Source organism: Pantherophis guttatus, chromosome 3, assembly GCF_059756535.1.
Source record: "Pantherophis guttatus breed Tessera chromosome 3, ASM5975653v1, whole genome shotgun sequence".
Classification (NCBI taxonomy): Eukaryota; Metazoa; Chordata; class Lepidosauria; order Squamata; family Colubridae; genus Pantherophis; species Pantherophis guttatus.
This window is the reverse complement of record NC_142065.1, coordinates 70409895-70432055: the sequence shown is the minus strand read 5'-3', so window position 1 is coordinate 70432055 and position 22161 is coordinate 70409895. Positions and strand designations below refer to the sequence as shown.

The window sequence follows — 22161 nt, the reverse complement described above, 5'->3', positions numbered from 1 at the left end:
TCGTATTCACTATAGTCTTAAATGGGAACAACTTCTATAAGAATACTGTTGGGAATAAAGCAAATTTAAACCATAAGTATACATAACAAGCTATGAAGGGGTAAAGAAATATTACATATATTATGACATTGTTAAGCAAATGATATAATATGTACTTGCATCACAGCATCTGGCCAAAATATATACAGGTTGTCCTCGACTTAACAGTTCAATTAGTATTTAAATATAGGAAGAGACCTTTGGGTTTAAAGTATCAGCTATTTTCACCTATCAAATATCTGGCAGCAGCTCCTTGAGTAAACAGGTAACTTCCCAACATGCCTAGAACATATAGAAGGAATTAAAATAATTCCACTTTTCTTCCTATGGCTGAAATAAAATGTGGTAAATATATGCAGTTTCTGTGTAGGAAGAAATGCAAATTCGACTGTGGGTGGTGTGTGGGTGAGGAGACATGGTATCTGACTGGGGGACAAAGAATTTACTGAGGGCCTTGTGGGTGTCCATGGCTGCTACAGTACTGACCACAAATTTAATATTTCATGAAGACATTTTTGTTTATTAATTCTAAATGCTAATGTTTTGCAGTATTGCTGGAAGCCTCGTATATTCCTACATCACTTTTACAGAAGAACAAATAAGTAAACAGTCTGAAGCTAGCATCAAGATGGACATTAAAGGGAAAAGCGCTGTATGACAATAGGCATGCTTACCAGAGTAACTCTCACTTTTTAGAAAGATGTTGTTGACAAATCACTGTAGTATGCAGTTTCTGAATGGAATTGGATGGCTAAGTCGTATTTGCACAATCTGAAGATCGCCACATTTGGAATCAATTATTTATACTGGACTGCACATACGATGAATAGATTGCATTTAGGCTGCAAGGAATTATATATGTAGTGAAACAGGATTAATAATCTCAAATGCAGCAAAAGTGTTGTTGATCAGGATTGGGTGCAGCAAGAAAATGCATCAATGAAATCAAGCAAGCCTATTGTTCAGACTCTCATGGTTTTGGCTTGTTGAACCCTCCAACTTTAACTGCATTTTCCTTGAAGTCATGCAATCTGTATGAATGAAATGTACTGATAGTTCCTATATCTTGTTGCATGAAGCTGTGTATAAATAAGAAGATACTCTGAACTGCGGTTTGTGGGGAAGGTAGACCTACATTCACAATCAACAGAAATGTTACCCAAACAAATTTAGGATTTGTCAATGTCCCATCTAATTTTTTTCCCTGAACCTAGTGAAGCACTTTTAAGTGTGTGTTACACATTGATTGGGTTAGCTTGGTCAGAATTGTTTTAAACTTTTATAGACTTATCAGTACCTGTTACAGATAAAGAACAGATAAATGTTCTAAAGAGTAAGGTTTTAAATGCAGTTTTCTCCTGAAGAAATGAGAAAAACAAACTACAGTACTAAAATGTGGGTGTTTTTCCCCAGTAAAAGGTTTTCTTTTATTTACTTAGTTTTTTTCTATGCAATCAGTGTCCTTTTTTAAAGAAAAATCTCATCACTGTTTGTTTTTTAAAGGTTATAGCTTTTTAAAAGACTGTTATAAATGAGAGTTTGCCCTTCGGTGATTTAAGTGTTTAGAAATGCACATTTTTTTTCTGGAAAAAAGTAGTTTTGCAAACGTTTATTGAAGCTTTTTGGACATAGAAAAGCATGCTGTTGGAAGTTATACCCCCAGTATATCAACTCTAGCTTCCTTTTTGAAATAGGTTCACATATCATGCTAAACCATTAAACAGGTCCCATTTTGAAGAAAGCGAAGTCCTGGGTGTTCACATTGATGTGGAAGAAGCTGTTTTCAAAGGAGCCTCACCAGCCTTGCAAATGAAGCTTTTGTATCTGTTTGAGGTTTTCATATTGTTGCAAAGCAAATCAGATTTACAATGTCTCCAACACAAGTCTTTAAAAGAAATGATAGTATATTCTACTATCAGTTGCCCTATCATAGGCCTCTTACCCACTTACACTGAAACATGAGGAAAACTGGATAGTATCTGGATAGTGTTTATCCAGAAAATTCTGAATTTTAAGGAGCTATCTGTCAAATTCAGACCATGTTTGAAAAATGGCTCAAAGCAAAATATTCTGCTGAACGAATTCCAGTTTGCTTTTCACTAAAGAAAACCTAGCTTCAGTTTATTTGACTCAATGAACCACAAATTCCTGGCCTTGTACGTAGAGAGATTGAAAAATATAATAAATAATCCCTTTTAAACATTAAAGACATTGTAAAGGAGAACTCTGTGAGATTGGCAGCTATCATCTATGGTAGATGGTAGGACTTTTTTTTTTTTTTTTTTTACTAGCAGGATCTTATTAAAAGGCACATGCTTTCATGAATTGTAGCTCATATTTGCAATTTTAAAACAAAACTACACCAGAATCAACTCACATAAAATATCTTCAGGCTGTCAATATCTAAGGTTTAACAAACACAAATGATTTTAATACATTGCTATTATTAATTCATGAGGTACTTATAATTTGTCCCACATGTAACCTGCATATGCAGAACTACCCTTTTCTCTTCCACTTGCTGCATTTTTTTTTCAAATCCTCTCCTTTTATCCACTTCATGCATCCAATAAAGTGAGTACAACTCATAAAAGCTTCTGCCTTTTAATAAAACTTGTTAAGCACCTTTTAATTATTAAACATTCTAAGGTATTACAGTTTTTCTAAATTTCAAAAAGAAAAAAGTTAAATACTAAAATGATCAGAATTTAAAAGATTTCTCATCCAAGAAGCTGAGATTGTAAGTGAATTTCTTGCTAAGGAGACATTTCTACCCTGTTGTTCTATTGTCCGGACAACTTCTGGTTCAGGATTGTCAAGCCTGTGGAAGTGGTGCCAAAATTCACACACTAACAAAATTGCCACACTAACAAAAATGAAGTAATTTTAATCTGTCCCTCTCAGTGGGCCTCAAGATTGTCTTGTCTGTTTTTCCGTATCCCCATGATTTTGTATGTAAGGTACAGTTATGTCCTTAATGGCTTTGTGGGTTAAATTTAACTCTAAATTGAAGTCTGTGAAACAGGTAAATCTTACATATTCTGTGTTAAATATAAATATGCAGTCATTCCTGATCTGGCACCAAAAGCCGAATTATGTATACTGGAGACATTATTTAGCATGTAATTATTATTGTTTTGCATATTTATGACTTTGTTAGAGGAGGGGGGCAAAGAACTATGCTGGACATTGCAACAACACTAAGAAGAAATCCTACTCCAACAGTAAGTTGCTGTCTGAGATCGCAGATTGTTTGGCACACTTTAAAATACATTCTCTTAGCCTTAAACTGTTGAAAGTAAACACAGAACTTCAGAGTGCATACTTGCAATATGCAGAGTGGGTAACTAACAGTTGTTCTGGAATAATGTAAAGCAGAAAAGAGAATCCTGGAGCTTCACAGCAACATGACGGTCTTGAGCCTTTTTGCAGCCTCGGAAATACTCTTATCCATAATGTTGCAAATTTATTGCTGTTTTGAGGTATGAAGTACATGTGCAAGTCTTTCAATAGGTTTACTGCGATTTGAAAAACAAGCCCTGTTCTCCCCATAAGATACCCCCTCCCAACCATTAGCAATAGGTGCATTGTAACCTTTGATCAATAGAACATTGTCCATTCAAGCAAGAAGCAACTTTTTAAATGTTATGGGCTCCATGTTTTTCTTTTGGATAAATGCTGTCTTAGCCAGCAGCAATTTTGGAGGAGGGTGGAATAGTGAAATTTGGGTGTGCCAATTTTTTTTTTCTTTGCCTAAGATGTGTTAAGTCATCCTTTGCCGTGTTTAGGTTTTTTTTTCTGTTTTCAATTCTAAACCATGGAAGTTTATTCCTTCCTTTATTACTGCTTTGCTGCTGAATTTAAACACTATGATTGTAGGTAGTTCTGCAGACCACAAGAGTCAGTTCGACAAAAAAAGATGTGTAGTTTCTCCAAGTCTATAAATCAATTATCAGAACCAATATTTTAATCAAAATGATTTATCTCTAGATTTTATACCTGCCAGCTATTTAGAAGAATGAACTATCTTGACTTTGAAGGTAGATTAAAGGGATCTATTATACTAGAATTTTATTTTCTTGTCTACTTATGCTGGCTTGTTAAGTAGATAATGGTAGCATTTAGGTGATGCAGGCTAAAAAATGGATTACTTAGCACACAGCTGCCTTGGTCTACTGTTACCTTAATTATACTGTACACCAAAATTCTCATAAAATGCTTGTGGATGATTTATGCAAATAAACGTAGAATAAGGGATGCTGTTAGACTGGAATTCTTATAATTCAGTCAAATTATTGTATTTTTGTTAACCTGCTCTACTGAGGCAGTTGCTCTCAGGTACTTGTTAGACAAAATGTTAATCTACTGGATAGATTTACTGCCATATTAAATAGTACTGAGTTCATTTGCTTTTTTGTAATATACACATTTTTAGTGCCAAGTTTTAGAAAATATATATACTGCCTAGGTAAGCAAGTCTTATAGTTTTATTTTCTACACTGTTAAACTTCCTGTTACTATTTTTCCTATATAGAACAATCCAGCATTAGGAATAAACATTTTTAATGTATAACTTTTTTGTGCTATGTATTTTTGTACTGGCTTAAATAAATCAAGATTGTCTCCATTTACATTTTTTGTTCTGGCTTTTATAAGACTTCCAATATTTTAGTGACAATAGATTTAAGAATACTATAGGTATTATACTGTTAATTATCTTAGGCTTTGGCACCACTTTTTAGTGAACTCTTAACTGTGTAACAAATTTAATAGTAGTTGCCTATTGTTGTAAAACCAGTCATCTATTTAGTCTTTTTTTTTAATAATAACTCAAGGTGGCAAACATATTCAACACACCTTCCTCCTCCTATTTTCCCCACAACAACCCTGTGAGGTGAGTTGGGCTGAGAGAGGTAAGTTGGATCCTCTGAAGTATGATGAACAATATGTGAGAAAGCTTGGAGTTGTCTTCCAGATACATATACATCCCCCACACTAAGTTGGTATGTGCCACTTCAAGGACTTTGTTATCTCTCTACTCTTCCAAAAAAGTAGATGTGATTTTAAATATTGAGAAAATATTTCTAGGATATGTGAATAAAAGCATCTCTTCATCACATGAAGTGGTTGATCTGGCCCAGAGAAACCTGTGTTCAGGCTGACCTTCAGCGGGTTATTAATCCATCTTTCAGTCAACCTCACAAGATTGCTCTTTCAATAAAACATCACTCAGTATAAGTTTCCTACCTTAAACTTTTGGAAAAAAATAGGCTATATGTTTAACAAATGAGTAAAATCTATTTTAAAAGGCCAAATTATTTCGGTACTGTTGGCCAAGAAAACTATAGAAGTGTCCATGAACTCAAGATTGATACAAAGTTCTTATATAATACTTATTTTAAAAATGTCCCTATTTCAGTATGTATAATGTGGAAATGTTTAGATGATTTAAACTTTTCCAGGTTTATATTATTAAGTTTCTATATACAACAGCAAAAACATTTAGCTAATTCATATTTTATCTCAAGACAAGCTTGAACAATGGAGGAGTCTTGGTTGCATCATCTGATTATAATCAAATGAAAAAAGGAAAAAAGATAATTATATCTGAGTATTATTTCCTCTCTTAACCAAGATGAAGTGTCTCTGGTTAAAATTACTGTACTGGTTCTCCCATTCTGATGTTTGGTACTAATACTTTTAACTATTAGCCATCACAGGGTACGTAATTTTGACTCATTTATATTATATGACTATCTGAAAAAGTTATATCTGCGTGTATCTTAATCACAATAATCATATTCAAATAGTTGGAGGACATCAAACTAGGAAGATTACAGGTCATTCTTTAGAATCGTTTTATTTCCTGTTTCTATTTTATATAAACACACACACACAATTATATAAAATAGAAACATGACATAGTTTAGCATTTTACTGATTTCCCATGCAAATTGTCATAAAATAGAAATTGTTTGATTTTCTTTTGTAATTTTCTAAATCTTATTAATTCCAGGCACTATAATTTTAAAATTTGTACTTATATGAATATAGCCTTATAAGATCCTGGCTTTACCAAATTCTTCCTTGTTTATTAAATCATAATTACAAGTTTTCATTTTTCTTTGCTGAAGATTTGAATGAATCTAAAAAAACTATAAAACAAATTCTATTTGGGCTAGTAATTTCTCAATACTTCTAATAACGATCTCCATTTTTTATTACAGCAATTAATTGAGCTCTATATTCTGTCGTACATCAGGAAATGATTATATTTTATTGGCAAACACCCTCAACAAAAATATTCAGACTTAGATATTACAGGTCTAATTTCACAGCATCTCAGTTTATTCCTAATTGTTTTTTTTAAAACCCTATTGTCATTAAATATCTGAAGTTTAGTTTGAAACTAGTGTGAAGCACAGAATTTTTCCAAGTGCAAAGGTTTGCTAAAACTATTATTGAACAATTCAAGTATTCTCTCCCATATTATTAAGCAGCATTTTCACATTCTCTTAAAAGAAACAAATTCCACTCTTAAGTACTCAATATTTGTATTTATATAAGCAATATGTTTTAAAAAAATACTTTAATAAGCTTTTCCAGAATTGCAGACAGGGAGCTAGGTAAGAGACACAGGTATTACCAACAGTGCAAAATTACTATGTGAAAAATTTATAAAAACTACTTTGCAATTTTTTTTTGATTTCTTTCAAAATATCACTTTAAACCCTTTATAAAGCCAACAGTCAGGCCTGTTGAGTTGAAGGTTTGATTCAGACTGCACACAATGCACTTTATGGATCAGGACACAATAGTGCTTAAAATATACATTACAATCACTATACAAAGCTGTACTGACTTTTCAAACCAATTTGGAAGCAATGGGTTTCATCTTTTCCAAACTGCACTAAAAGCTGTTTGAACTGGTTGCTAAATTACAAGATTTTTAAATAGTACTAATAGTGCAATGTCTTTATCAAGTTATAGTGGCTGCATTTTAAAGAACATGAATAAAATATTGTATAAACACCTGCATAAATGAGATGCACATTACAATTAAATACTTAAAAACAGCTGAGCATTACATATTGAGTATGGAATGTCAGGATTTTCTTAGGCATACCATCAAAGGTAAGATTAAAGACAAAGTAAAGTTTCTGAAAAATGTACACAGTGCTATATTTTACTTACAAGCCTGAGAACAATATATTTATAAACTTTCCTATGAACAGTCTTGCAAGCATTTCCAACCTGCAAAAATACAGACAAGGAACAGAAAATAGGCCTTCAAAGTTGCAATAAGATTTCTAAAAGCATTGCACTGCCTTGCTTTGATATACTTTTTAAAACATAATCTTTGATACGAGGCTACAAAAACTTTGGATTTTCATATTAACAAAACTGGGTTTGGTCAGCCATGGCACTTTCCCTAAAGCAGTAAAATTTAAAAGATTAAATATTTTATTTATACATGTATACTGCTTGTAAGCAACAGACAATAAATACTAGTCCTATAATGTTAAAGCATGGAATTCATCAAAAATGTTTCATGAGAAAGAAGAAAGCTAAAAAAAAGATATCTCCAGAAACTACAACAAAATTGTGTTGGGACAATCTAAAAGTCTAGTGGACTTCATAATTAAAATGAAACTCTATATTTTGCCAAATCATTAAATGAGCAGATCAACTTGAAGTTATAGTTGTAACATTTCAAGTAAGCCCCAAGACAAGCACAAAATAAAACTTTATTTTATATAGCCAATGTGGCAACCAAAAAATAAAAGACTTTATATGTCATTGCGTGATTGATTCTGTAAACCTTCATTATGGCCATAATCCAAATCCTTTTATATATGGGAACTGTCACTACTGAAACTATCCCCAGACCGACAAGGACTTGTTTCAAATGTAAAAAAGGTTAACAACCCTTACAGTACCTCAAATCCATGCATATTAGTACACATACACGCCATAACAACTACTACCCACACTTTTCTACTTCCTCAGAAGTAGAAACAAATCCATGGATTTGTTGGATGTAGCATAAGGCCCTACGGTACACGCAGGCTAAGCATTTGTTCCTCATCAAGGTAGCCAGATTTAATTGATTCAATTCCTAATTCTACTGTGCTCACCCAAAATGTACATATAAGCTGATAAAATAAGGTAATGGATGACCTTGACTAACAAGAGTTAAACATTAAAGCCTTTAGCTGATTTTTTTAGACTATCTCATAAAAAGAAATCTGAAAAACAATTATAAAAGCAAGAACACTTGTGCAATCGTAGCATCATGCTAATCTAAAAACTTTTAAGTCACCATTTGTCCCAAGATAAAAGTTTGAAAATTCTGATATTCGTAATATGGGTAAGCAATTTAAATATTTAAAATTTCTACTGCTTTCTGAAACATGACTTTATTAATAAAAAAGCTTTAGCAAAATAAAGTGAAGCTGACAAATCCTCAGAAGATCAACTCTCAGAAGATCGAAGTTTACCATACTGTATAAGTTATGAAAATTACATACTTCTTTTTAGTATTGTAAAAATCTTTCAAAGGCTACAAAATCTGGAAAAATACAGAAAGTATTTCTTATTTCCAGATAAGAATATGGAAAGACATCACTGATGTCAATAATTTTACATACAAACCTCTTGGTTTATTTTTAAAATATAATTCATTCATATATATGTGTATATATATATGTATATGTATATATACATAATATACACACAGATAAACACACACACATATATATACATATGTCCACACATAGACACACATATACATATACACACACCAATGAATTCTCATGCAACTTTCAGGATTTACAGGCATTTCTTAAACTGTTCAATATTGCTTCTTTCTTCATGTCCATTTTATCAATTCTGCTTGGGAATTTTAAGTTATTTTTCAAAGTATAATTTACATAACAGGTTAGTGCCCTCAAGTCATCTAAAGAAATTTGCCTAAAAAACCCCCCAACAACCTCTCAACCGATTCTATAGTAACCGGCTCTCCGATAGAAAATTCTCTCACATGCTGCATCTGCATTACAGGATTTTAAAAGGTAACCTTAGCTAGGATTAGGAAGCAATTAAAATATATTTCAAAATCTCCATAAATTATTTTATGGGATTTGAATCTTTAAAGAGAACCTATTAACCCTGAAAATGCAGACATCCCATAATATTATTTGAATGAAACATATTCAGTCACCCACACTATCCTGGTCTTCAAAATTTCCATGGGCTACTGTTTCTTGGAAAATTTCAGAGGAAGCTGTGCACTCTTTGTCACTGCTGTTGATTCTTCTCCTTTTCATAGGCCTTTCATTCACATCTTCAAGATCATGCCTTGCATTTGAATGAGGAAGTTTAGAATGATTGGAAAGATTTTCAGGCTCATAACCATTTGTATCGAAATCTACAAGATGCGTTTTTTTGCCAGTTGTTGGTCCATTTATATGCAGTCCTTCAATTTTCACATCATCTTTACTTGATAACTCACTTGGCCCATTAGTAGATACACCTAGAAAGAAAAGAGAATATAAAACAGAAAAGAAAGAACTACCACCTTTAAAAAACAAGTCACAAAAATGAACCAAATAGCATGGATATGATGTCATCAAATATATAGAATACAAACTTGGCCAATTTGTAAGTATTTAGCTTTTAAACAGCTTGAGTGACACACTATAAAAGTGGTTGATGACATCATGTCCCAAACTAAATTTGATTTCATTTTCTTTGCATTTAAATAATGCTTACCATCTGGTATTTTCCCGCTTCAATTTACTCAATATTATTATTTCAGATGTCTCTAGAACTGTAGTGAGATATTACACTAGGGCTGGGAAAGGACAGTTTTAAATGTATCCTTAGTGATGGAAATTTCAAGGGTAGGTATGGTCAATCTTTCTCTCTCAGTCCAAGCTACTCCACAGCAGGGGAGTTCAGGTGAAAAGAAGAGGTAGAAGGAGCACCATACTGAGTTTTTTTTGAGAAAGATAGGATACTAATCTAATAGACAAATCTAATAGCCTTGTGATTAAGAGGCTGCAGACTGTACATGAGCCAAATACATTTTTGCAAAATTGAATATTGTAGCTTGCATCCTTAAAAAAATGACAAAAATTGGGAAATGTACAGAAGAATAATTTAAATTAGATGAAAATTACTTGCAAAAATGTACTTTGTTGGCTTAAAAAATGCACCATTAGGGAATTTAGATGGAAGAAGATATTTTACCTACCATTTTGATTACTATTGCTGGTTGTGCTGTCCTCTCTTTCCGAATGGCTGGTGCTACTATTGGAAGTTGTAGGAGGAGGGCTAGGAGCTCTGCTGGATGCTGCACTTTCACTTTCATCTAAAAGACGATCCATGTAGTCCCTTTAAAAAAATTGATCAAGAAATTTGCTCTTCAAATAAGCTTCATTTTAATGTTCCCATGTGATACAGTCCTACACTGAACAATCTGCGTTCACCTAATGCTAAGCCAAGATTTTAAAACCATAGTTATTATTGAAGAAGACATATTTGCCTGCTTTGCACATATATTAAATCATATTATGCTAAAGCAAAACCAGAAAAAGTGGCATGGTGTTATATAAGATCTAAAGGCAAGTTTTATTATCGTACTTAAGATAAAAAGCTCAAATTCAATGAATATGTAGTAAGATAAAAAATAATAGAGTAAAACCGTAGAAATTCAATAATTACCGCATCCCTTAGAGAATAGAGGTAGCCCTCACTTAATGACTACCCTATTTAGTCATTTTTCAAAGTTATGGGTATGCTAAAAAAATAACTATAATTAGTCTTCATATTTACGATTGTTGCAGTGTCTTGCAGTCACATGATCTCCATATCTGCATGCCTCACAGTTGACTTCTGACCAATAAAGTCAATAGAGAAGCCAGCAGTAAAATTGCAAGTTATGGTCATGTGATGTCTTGCCTAACAACATGAGTGATTCACTTAATAACTGTAGAGGAAGTGACATCGTAAGACTATTGCAATCATATGATATCTTACTTAACAACCACGTCATTTAGTGATGAAGTTGCCAGTTCCAACTCCCACTATGGTTGTTAAATGACCAGTAGTCCTAAGGCATCATTCTAATATGATCAGTGGTGGGCTGCAACCGGTTTAACAACCGGTTTTTTGAGTGTGCGCTTTGCGCCTAAAGTGCTTGCGCGCAGCGTTCAAAATACAGCAATTTGAAGCTCAGCTGCTTACCTCCTAAGGCAGCCCAGGTAAGTAGAACAGTGGAATGGCGGAAATCAGCTGTGCTGTGCGAAGCAGCTGAGCCAGAAAGAAGGAAATATAGGACAGGATAGGGCGGATGGGCGGGGCCAGCTGATCATCAGAATTACCAGTTCACCCAAACCGGTCCGAAATGGCAGCAGCCCACCACTGAATATGATACACCTTAGTAGAAAATGTCCATTTAAGTCATTCAGAGAATAATCCATTTTAAATTTTGAATGGAGATTTATTATCAGTAAACAGTACAACAAAGGCTTGCCTAAAGTAACTTTTCTATGCCAAGTTGCTAAAAATTTTAAACTATTTTTATGATATTTTTATTTGTTGTCTATTGTATAAGTTTTTTTTCTGTTTTATTCCTAGGTGACTTGGGGCTATTTATCGTTGAAATGTGTACAGAAATTCTTGAGGTAACTGGCATACTTAGCAAGCTCCTGCCTTTACATAATGCTTTTACAAAAGAGAGAGGGTGAGTGTATTCCTAGATTCAGTTCAGAGGAATCTCAGTTAAAATTCCAATTCAACTGCTTTTTCTATACTTTTCTAAACTGATATTCCTATCAGTTATACTATTGGTCATATTCGTGAGAAAATGAGACATATAATCTGGACTTTGGGAATAAAAGATAAAGTTGTAGTTTCAATGATAGCATCTGTACTTTTAAGAAAACAACATAATATTCTAATGTAATACAAACGTGGTATTCAGATTGATGACTATAAATAAATACTTTCATTTCTAATTAATTAAAACAGCTATCATTTTTTTAAAAATTATTTCAGTCCAGTGCAAGATGAGGAAACTAATATGTAATCAAAAAGACTTACGTTACACCAGGATGGAGATTGTACTTCTTTTTACCAAATCTTGTCTGCTGAGCAAAAAAGTCATATCGTTCTGATTTTTTCCACATGTAGTAAAATGCTACACACTCTCCAACAGATCTTGTTCGTACCTGTGTTTATTACACACCAAGAATATAATCCACTTTAATATAAAATTCATATAAAAGGATATATCTTTAAGAAAGGGAATATTCAATATGGAACATTTTTGTCAAAGTGTTGCCTATAGAAAGCCAGCAGACAGTAAATTGCTCTTTTTTTAAAAACTCAAACATCATGCAACACCCCTTTTTGACTTTGTAACACTTGGCATATCATCCTCACCACCGTCATCATCATGATTGTGCTGGTACTCTAATCTTGCCTACATATTCATTTGCTTAAATAACACTAGAATACCGTAGTAGGACTATAATACAAACAATAATAAAAAATAGACCTCTGTAAGTCAAGTCTCAGGCAAATCAGTTTTTTAACAAGTGAACAAAAAACTACTGCTTCTGTTAAAGAATAAAATCCTGTTGAGTTTGCTGGAGAAGAATCCCACTATCATGGAATAGATGTGGTGAAGAATTATTTGAAACAACACATTACAGAAAATCGTGAATTTTTTTAGTAACTGAACTCTTGTTAAGAAAGATATGGGAAAAAGAAGAACTCAACATTTTAGCTAATTGACAACAACAATGGATTGTAAGCAGGAGGCTTATCAAAAGTGGTAACAGCCTTAGAAAACACTGAATGTCTTTCTGGGATGCATATAAAGAGACTAACAGAATTCTGTACCATCAAAGGAACATTATCTCAATAAACTACTGTATAGAATTAGTGCCATAATTGCATAAGACACTAGAACTGCAAATAGTGTAACATCTTTTGCAGAATATAAACAAAAGGGTTTTGAGAGATGGAATCAATATTAAATATCCTGATACATGGACCATATTAGAGCCAGTGATTTGACAGCAATACTTCAAAGGTAAGGAGCCATTGTAATTTCTACATAATGCCTCTGTCTGCTTCACGTAATACCATTTCAAGGTACTGCTAAACATTACATAATGACAGCTTGAAGATCCAATTGGGTAACATAAGGGGAGCAGGACATGCATCAGCAGTGCAGGATCTTATGGGTGAAATGGGATTTAACAGCTTCTCCAAGGTTGTCACATGGTAATGCCAGAGCTCTAACTTAGCCCTAAACTTAAGCATGGTTAAAGTTAACAAGATTCTATGCTTAAGATGGATAGAAAGTGATTATGTGGAAACTTGGTCAGCCTCAATGTTAATGACGGTTAAGTGATAGCCACTGGTGTTCAGTGATAATCACTATTAATATGCGCAAGGAAAATTCAGTCTGTGAAAGGATCGTAACATCCTATAACCGAGAATAACTGCATTTGTCATACTGAGGTCTCAGAGGTCAAAGCTAAAAGTACTCTTTAAGTGCCACATTAGAGTAAAACTACGCAATAACACAAGTCCTTGACTTACGACCACAATTGAGCCCAAAATTTCCATTGCTAAGCGAGACAGTTGTTAAGTGAATTTTGCCTCATTTTACAACCTTTCTTGCCACAGTTGTTAAGTGAATCATTGCAGTGGTTGTTAAGTGAATCTGGCTTCCCCATTGACTTGCTTGTCAGAAGGTCGCAAAAGGTGATCACATGACCCTGGACACTATAACCGCCATAAATATGAACCATTTGCCAACTGTCCAAATTCTGATCATATAACCATAGGAATGCTGCAACGTTGTTGTGAAAAACTATCAGAAGTCACTTTTTTCAGTGCTATTGTAACTTTGAACTTACTAAATGAATGGTTGTAGGTCGAGGTCTACCTGCATTGCCTTCATTACAATAAAAATGTGACTTCATTCAAATTAACTTTCCAAACTGAGACAGCTGGAAGGGCAATTTTAGGCTTACAGGTCAGAGATAAAATAAGTATTCTATAGTCAAGCTCCCCACCCTTCAGTAACATGGATCATCTCTGTTGTTACCATGGTGGCCATGAACTACTGAGCCTCTTCTAACTCTATGTTGAGAGAAAGCAAATTGAAATCTCCCACATTACATTTTTGCACTTAATGCTTTCATCATTATACAAGTTACTAACCTTGTTTGCTTGGATTAAGTGAAAATCCTTTCCATAAGCCTTCAAACCTTGTTCAAAATTTCTACATTCTTCTTCTGTCCAAACAGACAGCTCCTCTGAATTAAAATAATACACAATACATAAATTAATAAGGAACTACAAGTCAAAGAAGGAAGTTATGTATGAATTCTTAAGTATTAAAAATGATAGCATATCTCATGTTTGATACAGGACCATTTTATTTAGATAAAGGTATCTGGAAACAGGGAAGCTCCTTATAATGTATTTAAAAGAGTACATGGGGAAGATGAGCAAATGCTTCATATTGTAAGCATCTTCTTCCTGCCTAATTTATTTCCTAGGATAGGGTTGGGGGTTAATTGGTTTAGAAAGCAGAATTTAGCAAGGGACCATTCCTTTCTTCCTGTCCCTTTTCATTTTCAGAGCAGACAAAATCTTTTCTGCATAGAAGTTCTTCACATTCATACACTTTTACAGAAATCGTTGCACTGTGAAAATACAATGCCATGAGTTGCCATCATTATCTTTTTTTTAATGCTGTACTAGTTTTCAAGATAACCAAGGTAGTATGGAAATACCTCCACAGCAAAAGATGTGCTATGAATTAGGTCCTCCCTGTCCTCTTCCCGTCCCACCTCCTCCACCACCCCATCTTCAGATGAACTCTCTTTCTCCATATCTACCAGAAGGAAAATATGGTTACTGTAATATATATGTATATCAGAGCTGAAGTTTAAGAGAATAAAATATTCAACTGAAATAAGTATGAAAATCACTGTGGCTGTGTGTGTGTGTATGTAAATGTAAGAAACAAATTTGAAAAATGATGCAGAAATTCACAATAGTAAAACACATTTTAAAAAATCATACATACCCCGAGCTGCTTTTACATTAAATCTCAATCTTCTTAATGCTTCATCTGTATCAAAATTACATTTCACTAATTCATACAAAGCCTGCAAAAGAAGAACTCCAAATTGTCATCTCAGGTTTCAATTTTAAAATTCTAATTTTAAAAATGACATAGCTCAACCATATATGAACTATGATCTCCAGGTTTTTCTATAGCTAATATAAAAATTCTGAATAATCTCTTCAAGATATTGTTATGGATTGGATATAGGATAATATTTCTTTGACAGTAAAATCCTGAAGGAGTGGCCTGCTTAAAATGCCTCTGCTGATGGAAAAAATGAACCAATTTCCCCCGATTTTCTGTCTCTTCATCATCTACACAATCTTCTTCCACTGTTCTGGACAGCTCATACACCTCCAAGGAAAATTTTAACGAAAATTTTACCTGTTCATTATCTTTAATATGGGATCCTTCAGGAATTGCATCAATTCCTCTTTCATCGCCTGTACGTCTGGAGGCTTCATTAAGGAATTCAATCACTTTATCTTCAGTCAAGTAATCTGGATTCCATAGTAATTGATCATCATTTTCATACACTAAAATTAGAGACAGATAATTACATGTTTCCTAACAATACTTAAAGATCATATAATTATTTGCATTCTTTGCAGATGACTAATAAATTTATCATTTTTAAAAATATTAATGAAAAACAGGAGATCTGAATGAAAGGGAAAAGCAAAGAGCTTCTGGAAAGTGCCTCATTTGTTTACTTTACTGTTTACCTTTTTACTTATTTCACCCAGATCCAAGTAAGCGCAAACTAGATTTCTAACAACATTACATTAAAGTAGTGGCCAAAATTGTGGAAACCTTTTTGGAAAAAGTGTATTTTCTAAAACTAGCTAATAACACCACATTTTCTTGGAGTACTACCATAAAATTATATATCAATGGAAATATAATTTAATTAATTTAATTAAATAATGGAATAACTTTTATGAAGGATTTGCTATTAGAATAGCAGTTACAGTATAAAGAAAAAAAGTGAAACATGTAGAAAAAATGAGATATAATAAAATTATCACCATAGAGAAAACGAGATATACAAAAATTATCACATCAGTTAATACTTAGTTGGGTAACCTTTAGCATGAATTACGGCCTTACAACGTCTTCCCATGGAGTGAACCAAGTCTTTTAGTTCTGCAGCTGTTATAATGTGAAACCAAGATTGAATGATTGCTTCTATTAACTGGGTTTTATTGCTGGGTTGCTTCTGACTAACAAGTTTCTTTAGTCGGCTCCATAGATTTTCAATTGGGTTAAGGTCTGGGCTATTCCCAGGCCATTACAGCAGTGGAATATGATTATCTTGAAACTCCCCCCCAAAAAGTGGGGTTATTAACCATCAAACCTCAAAAATACACTTTTCCCAAAAAGTTTCCACAATTTTGGCCACTACTGTACATAGTAATTATTGTTAAATATTTATATATAAGGAAAAATTGATACTTGAATGTTAAAAATCTTTTGGAGAATATAATAGCAAAAATATTCTGTTCCTTGCTTCCTAACATCCCTTGCAGAAACGGTTCTAAAATTATATTATATCCTGCCAGCTATAGAAGATATTACCAAATCTGACATCTATGAATGCTGCTAGCCTCAAAACCACAATGATGAAAACTGAAGTGTCTTTTAATTTTATAACTTTTCCCTTTAACATACAAAAGGAAAAGAGAAAAAAAGCACACAAAGCAAAAGAGAAACAGATTAATTATATATTTTCTGTATTTATTTATATTCTGCCTTTATTATTTTTACAAATAAAGTGGCAAATACTCCTTCCTTTTCTTATTTTCCATACCCAACAACCCTGTGAAGTAGATTAGGCTAAAAGAGAGTGATTAGCCTAAAATCACCCAGATTGGTTTTCTAGCTAAGTTGGGACTTGAACTCATGGTTTCCTGTTTTCTAGCTGGTGCCTTAACTATTAGACCAAATTGGCTCTCAACTATAGGAAATATTTCAGACTAGTTTCTGAACACATCATTTTACCCTGACATGAAATAGTACAGTTCATAATTCAAAATCCTCCATAAATATAGCCAATAACAGAATCAAGGTATTAGTTACCCAGCTAATTAATCATTAAGCATTGAACCAGGCAGAACCAATGTTTTGAATTAATTGGAATTATATTTATCTCATTGTAATATATACAGTACCAAATTTCCAACTGCCAGAAGTGTCGGAGTTGCTCAACCAATAAATTGTTCTTAGTGTTTCTGCAATCTCCAAAGCACCACAGCTACAATTTCTGAAAAATGCTTTCACTATTATAGCTTCTGTAATTCAGGCAGCTTGAAATATTCTTATTGATCAGTAATTCATAGGTTGTTAGGAATTTTAAAGTTACATACATGGGAGATGCAATAGAAAGTCTTGCACCTGGTAATGGGAAATCCAGTGTTGTAAGTGGTAAGGAAACGGTGCACAGAGGTTTGTATCATCCCTTGCTCGTGTGTGTGCATGTGTGTATCTATATCTCTAAGCCAGTTTATTTAATCATATTTTTAAATAAAGTGATTTCAGTTCACATATAACACTAATTTAAAAGCATTAGAAACACACCAAGGCAAACCAATTTCTTTAAAATGGTGTTCAAAGCCAGCTTCTATTTCCTTTGTATTATTTCCTCAGTATGAATAAATGTAAAGCTTCCCTACGTATTCTTTGTATCTTATACCTTATTCTTAATTGCAACCTTAATTAAAATGAAATGCCAATTACTTTACCTTTCTCATTCTCTTTATATTTAGATATACCAACTGGAATTTCAGCTTGATACATGGAGCCCACCATAATTTCCTGTTTGGAAAAAAGTATAAATCATCTGTAATCACAGATCAAACACCATAAAGAAGAGGGAGTCAAACTATTCTCCAAAGCACCTGAGGGTAGAACAAGCAATGGGTAGAAACTAATCAAGGAGAGAAGTAACTTAGAACTAAGGAGAAATTTCCTGACAGTTAGAACAATTAATCAGTGGAACAACTTGCCTCCAGAAGTTGTAAATGCTCCAACACTGGAAGTTTTTAAGATAGATAACCATTTGTCTGAAGTGGTGTAGGATTTCCTGCCTAAGCAGGGGGTTGGACTAGAAGACCTCCAAGGTCCCTTCCAACTCTGTTATCCTATTCTGTACTGTTCAATAACTAGAAAGACAGTCAAATACCATTGCAATAAAAACATTTTAAGAGTATGAAATAAGTATATTTGTTCATATATTGACTTATGTAATGTAAACAATTGCATGGGCTTAATAGTAGCCAAATTTGTCAATAAAAATGCCAGATTCCACTGCATTTTTTCAAAAACTGCCAAGTAGCTCCTAACTTGAGTGGCTAAATAACTCAGGAACAAAGAACATGTTAACTTTCGACCCAAATTCTGGACTTGGTACTGCCAAATGCAAAGAGTTTGCAGCAACTATAAACCACAATTCCAGATTGTGTCTGGTTAGGAAATTGGCAAAGCTGATTACTTGCATATAAATTTAAGGTTTCCTTTGCTGTCATTGTTCATGAATAAGAAAAGATTCTAGAATACTGACTTTTTGTATGAGAATGAAGCAAGTACACTTAAGTAATAAATGATTCAATTTATGTGCAAAATCAAACTGTTAACCTTGAATGTCAGATTAAAAACAAAAATCTGCAGTCGGAACAAGATTTTCAACCTGACCCCTAGTTATCAGGTAGACACAACAGTGAAATGTTTTTTTTCCAGTGACGATCATTTGGATAAAGAAGGGAGGAGGGGAAGAAATTCCAATGAAACATAATAAAATTGCAGATGTAACTAACAAAAAAACATTTTTTCCAACCTCCCCTTCCAAAACCTTGCCTCTGAAATTCTCAATACATTTTAATTAACAAGATTTCAACAATGATTTTATTTAAGTCAGATTTAGAACTTTTAAAATAAATATAGCTGCATGCTTCATATCTTCTGGCAAAGTACTCAGTCTGTGAGATCATTCAAATTTAATCTTCAAATAGCTTAACTGTAACGGCTCCTTGAGTCCCAACTAGCTGGGACTAGCTTCGTAAGAAGGAACTTTGAATACTCATAATGTTAGGAATGACTTTCCCCACAAATTAATTTGTACAATGATCATATTATGTTGCTACAGTTTATCATAAAGCTCATATTTACTTTTTTCCAGTCTTCTGAAGGAATATAGTCTTCGTCTTCTTCAGATTCCTCTTCTATTTCACTATCTATATTTAAAAAAATTAACAACTTTCAGTTACATAGGGATAGCTATCCTGAATTTACATTTTTTCAAACAAACTATTTTCTACAGACAGATTTTTCAAGTCCCATATCTGGTTGGTTAATTAAATATTGAACTGTGATGTCACAACCAACTCTGTGTGACTAATTGTGGTTGATATGTCCTGACTCATAATACTCTGAACTACAGTAAGCTAGGAGGTTTCCGATTTTGAAAAATATTGACAAATGTACATTCTAATATATTTACTTTAGGTAAATAGCATTGCTAAAGAGCTGATACATTAAACAAGATGTTGCTTAGGAACATCTGTATCTTGAAAGTCCCAAAAACATAGTATTAAAATATAAAACAAGTTTTTGTCAAAGGCAAGACTTAGCATGCAATACTAAAAAAAAAATAGAAATGTTCTTCATATAAAGAATCGGGAGAAAGGTTCACACAGCTAAAAGTTAACTATATTCTTTCAGGGATATACATTAGAAGGATATATACAAATGTTTCAGAATATATTAGCTAAGCAATTCATTGTAAAATAATTTAATCATCCCACAAATTCCATACACGAAGGACAAATACAAATGACATTTTAAAGCAGAGATTCATGGATTAAAAATTATCATGCTATATATTAGTTTTGAAAGCATACAAAATTATTTTGCTACATTTTTTGGACTAACTTTATGTTAAGAGCATTTCTGCTCATACACATGTATATGTAATTAGAAATAAGCTAAGCAAAAACCAGACTGTAATGGAAGAAAAGTTAGTTAAAATTCTTAGCATTCATATAAATATAAATATTAGAGCAATGATTGGGTCAGCGATAACATCAGCTAAGCTTCTATTTCTCTAGCCAGTTTTCCAAATGTTAACTGTGAACATCAGAAATGGAAAATCTCTGATTTAACAAATCAGCCAGCCACTTTTACCTCTCTTCAAGACCCCCTTCCTCTTTTCCCACCCTTCAATATTGTGTGACAGAGCTCAGAGCTTATTATCTCACTATCAAACAAGAAAAATATATCCAGCAGTTAGAAATGCTCTCTTCTAGAACACACAGAGGATTTTCTCACTTGAATGCAGTAATAGCAGCATAAGTGCTATATATACCTGAATTATGTTTTTACACATAACTGTGCAGGTTATACTCTTCTCAGAAATGTATTAGAAAGTAGGGCAGTAGATCTTGAGATTCAAATACAGAATTCAGAAGTTTTAACACCAACCAGCATTATCTTTACGGAGAAAATACCTTCTAACATGCTTCTCAGTAGATCCAATGCTATCAAGTGACAAGACTTTAGAGAAGATCATTCTCCCACTCCCCACACAGTTTATTCTTGATAAGTACCTTCATTGTAAAGACAAACAGCAACTACTATCTTTCTCTATGAGAAAGGAAAAGGCAATCTTTTATTTGTACAGAAAGTTCTTACTGTCTCCAACCAGTTGATAAGAGCTCTGAAGTTCATAAACATTCTCTTTCCACAACAAAACATTTTCTCCTTGCAGATGCTTTTAAAATATTAGAGAACCGAGAAGAGAGACTCTTTCCATACATCCAGTTTTCAACTATAGAGAAAAAAACCTACTGCCTTTGTCTTATTAAATTTGTGCAAATTTCTATACACAAAAATAAGCGCTGCAATCACTTGAATTCAAAATTCCAGATTTCATTGCTGCAATGGTTCTAACTCTCCTGATATTCATTTCCTGCACATGAGAATGCCCAAATATTTATACAACTTCCATGCATTTTAAAAATGCTTAAAAACTGATTTTAAAAATACATACTTGTATCAAAGTATTTACAACGACGTGGGCGAATTACTTCTGGTACTACAGATGAAACTGGATCACCATTTGATGACTGTGTCTCATCCTCTTGACCTGATGAATCCTTGATAGTCTCCTCCTTAGAAACAATTTAACAAAGATAAAAGCAATTATTTTTATTAACTCGACTTCTAACAGCATAATGCAGCACAATAAATACAACAGTGATCTTGAAGCAAAGGTCCAATGAGTACAGCAAATAAAGCAGACCAAAGCTACACATTAAACACAAAAATCAGTATATCTTAAGAAGCATTTTAAAACTAAAAATAGAAGGAGCCTAGTAAATATTCACAGGAAATATTTTGGTTTCAATATTATCACTGGAAATTTTTTGTTTCATCTACTCATCCTTTTATATCATAAAGGGTGAGACCAAGAAAAGGATAATGATTTTATGTTCACATTTAATTGGATAGCTTTATTATTATTTATAACCGTGAACAGTTCTTGAGGTTACCTGCTCCCAAAATATTAAAAAACTTTAACCAATAATTAAAGGACAGAAATAATTTCCCTAAAATTATGATTTCCCCAAATGAAGAGACAACAGATTGAATGTACATGCACAGATTTATATGCACATTCATGCCCACACATGTGTGTTTGTGTGTAGACAAATACACTGTTGAAAGCTTCCTCCCTTGTTAATTTGGAGTTGCTAAGTCTAGCTGAAAAATATCCCTGTATATATGTAACATATTTGCCAAAATGTGACAGATTTGCACAGGCATTATATACCTGCTAAAAGTTACACTCCAAAAAAGGGGATGAAGACAAAAATAAAGCAAAATAAAAGCATAAATCACTATTGGGTAAAATTTTCAGTGAAAGTAATTGATTCCTATCTGCATAATCTCATATACAATCCTGT

At 33.2% G+C, this 22161-nt stretch overlaps 2 protein-coding genes across 6 annotated transcripts in view; one reads left to right on the top strand and one right to left on the bottom strand.

Moving 5' to 3' along the window:
- Positions 1-4670, top strand: part of SLC35D1 (solute carrier family 35 member D1) — a 30672-nt gene extending 26002 nt beyond the window's left edge. For both annotated transcript variants that reach the window (XM_034433253.3, XM_087891094.1), the window contains one exon: positions 589-4670. In XM_034433253.3, coding sequence (XP_034289144.1) covers positions 589-697 — 109 coding nt within the window. In that variant the 3' untranslated portion in view covers positions 698-4670. The remainder of the gene's footprint in view (positions 1-588) is intronic.
- Positions 4671-6581: 1911 nt separating this feature from the next.
- Positions 6582-22161, bottom strand: part of MIER1 (MIER1 transcriptional regulator) — an 81241-nt gene continuing 65661 nt past the window's right edge. For 2 of the 4 annotated variants that reach the window (XM_034433252.2, XM_034433251.2), the window contains 10 exons: positions 21246-21366; positions 19367-19431; positions 17944-18016; positions 15587-15738; positions 15161-15242; positions 14287-14381; positions 12148-12275; positions 10298-10437; positions 9267-9574; positions 6582-7293 (listed from right to left, as the gene is read on the bottom strand). In XM_034433252.2, coding sequence (XP_034289143.2) covers positions 7219-7293; positions 9267-9574; positions 10298-10437; positions 12148-12275; positions 14287-14381; positions 15161-15242; positions 15587-15738; positions 17944-18016; positions 19367-19431; positions 21246-21366 — 1239 coding nt within the window. In that variant the 3' untranslated portion in view covers positions 6582-7218. Of the gene's footprint in view, positions 7294-8443; positions 9575-10297; positions 10438-12147; positions 12276-14286; positions 14382-15160; positions 15243-15586; positions 15739-17943; positions 18017-19366; positions 19432-21245; positions 21367-22161 lie in introns of those variants that run through there. The other 2 variants (XM_060689977.2, XM_087891093.1) reach the window with 2 other exon arrangements.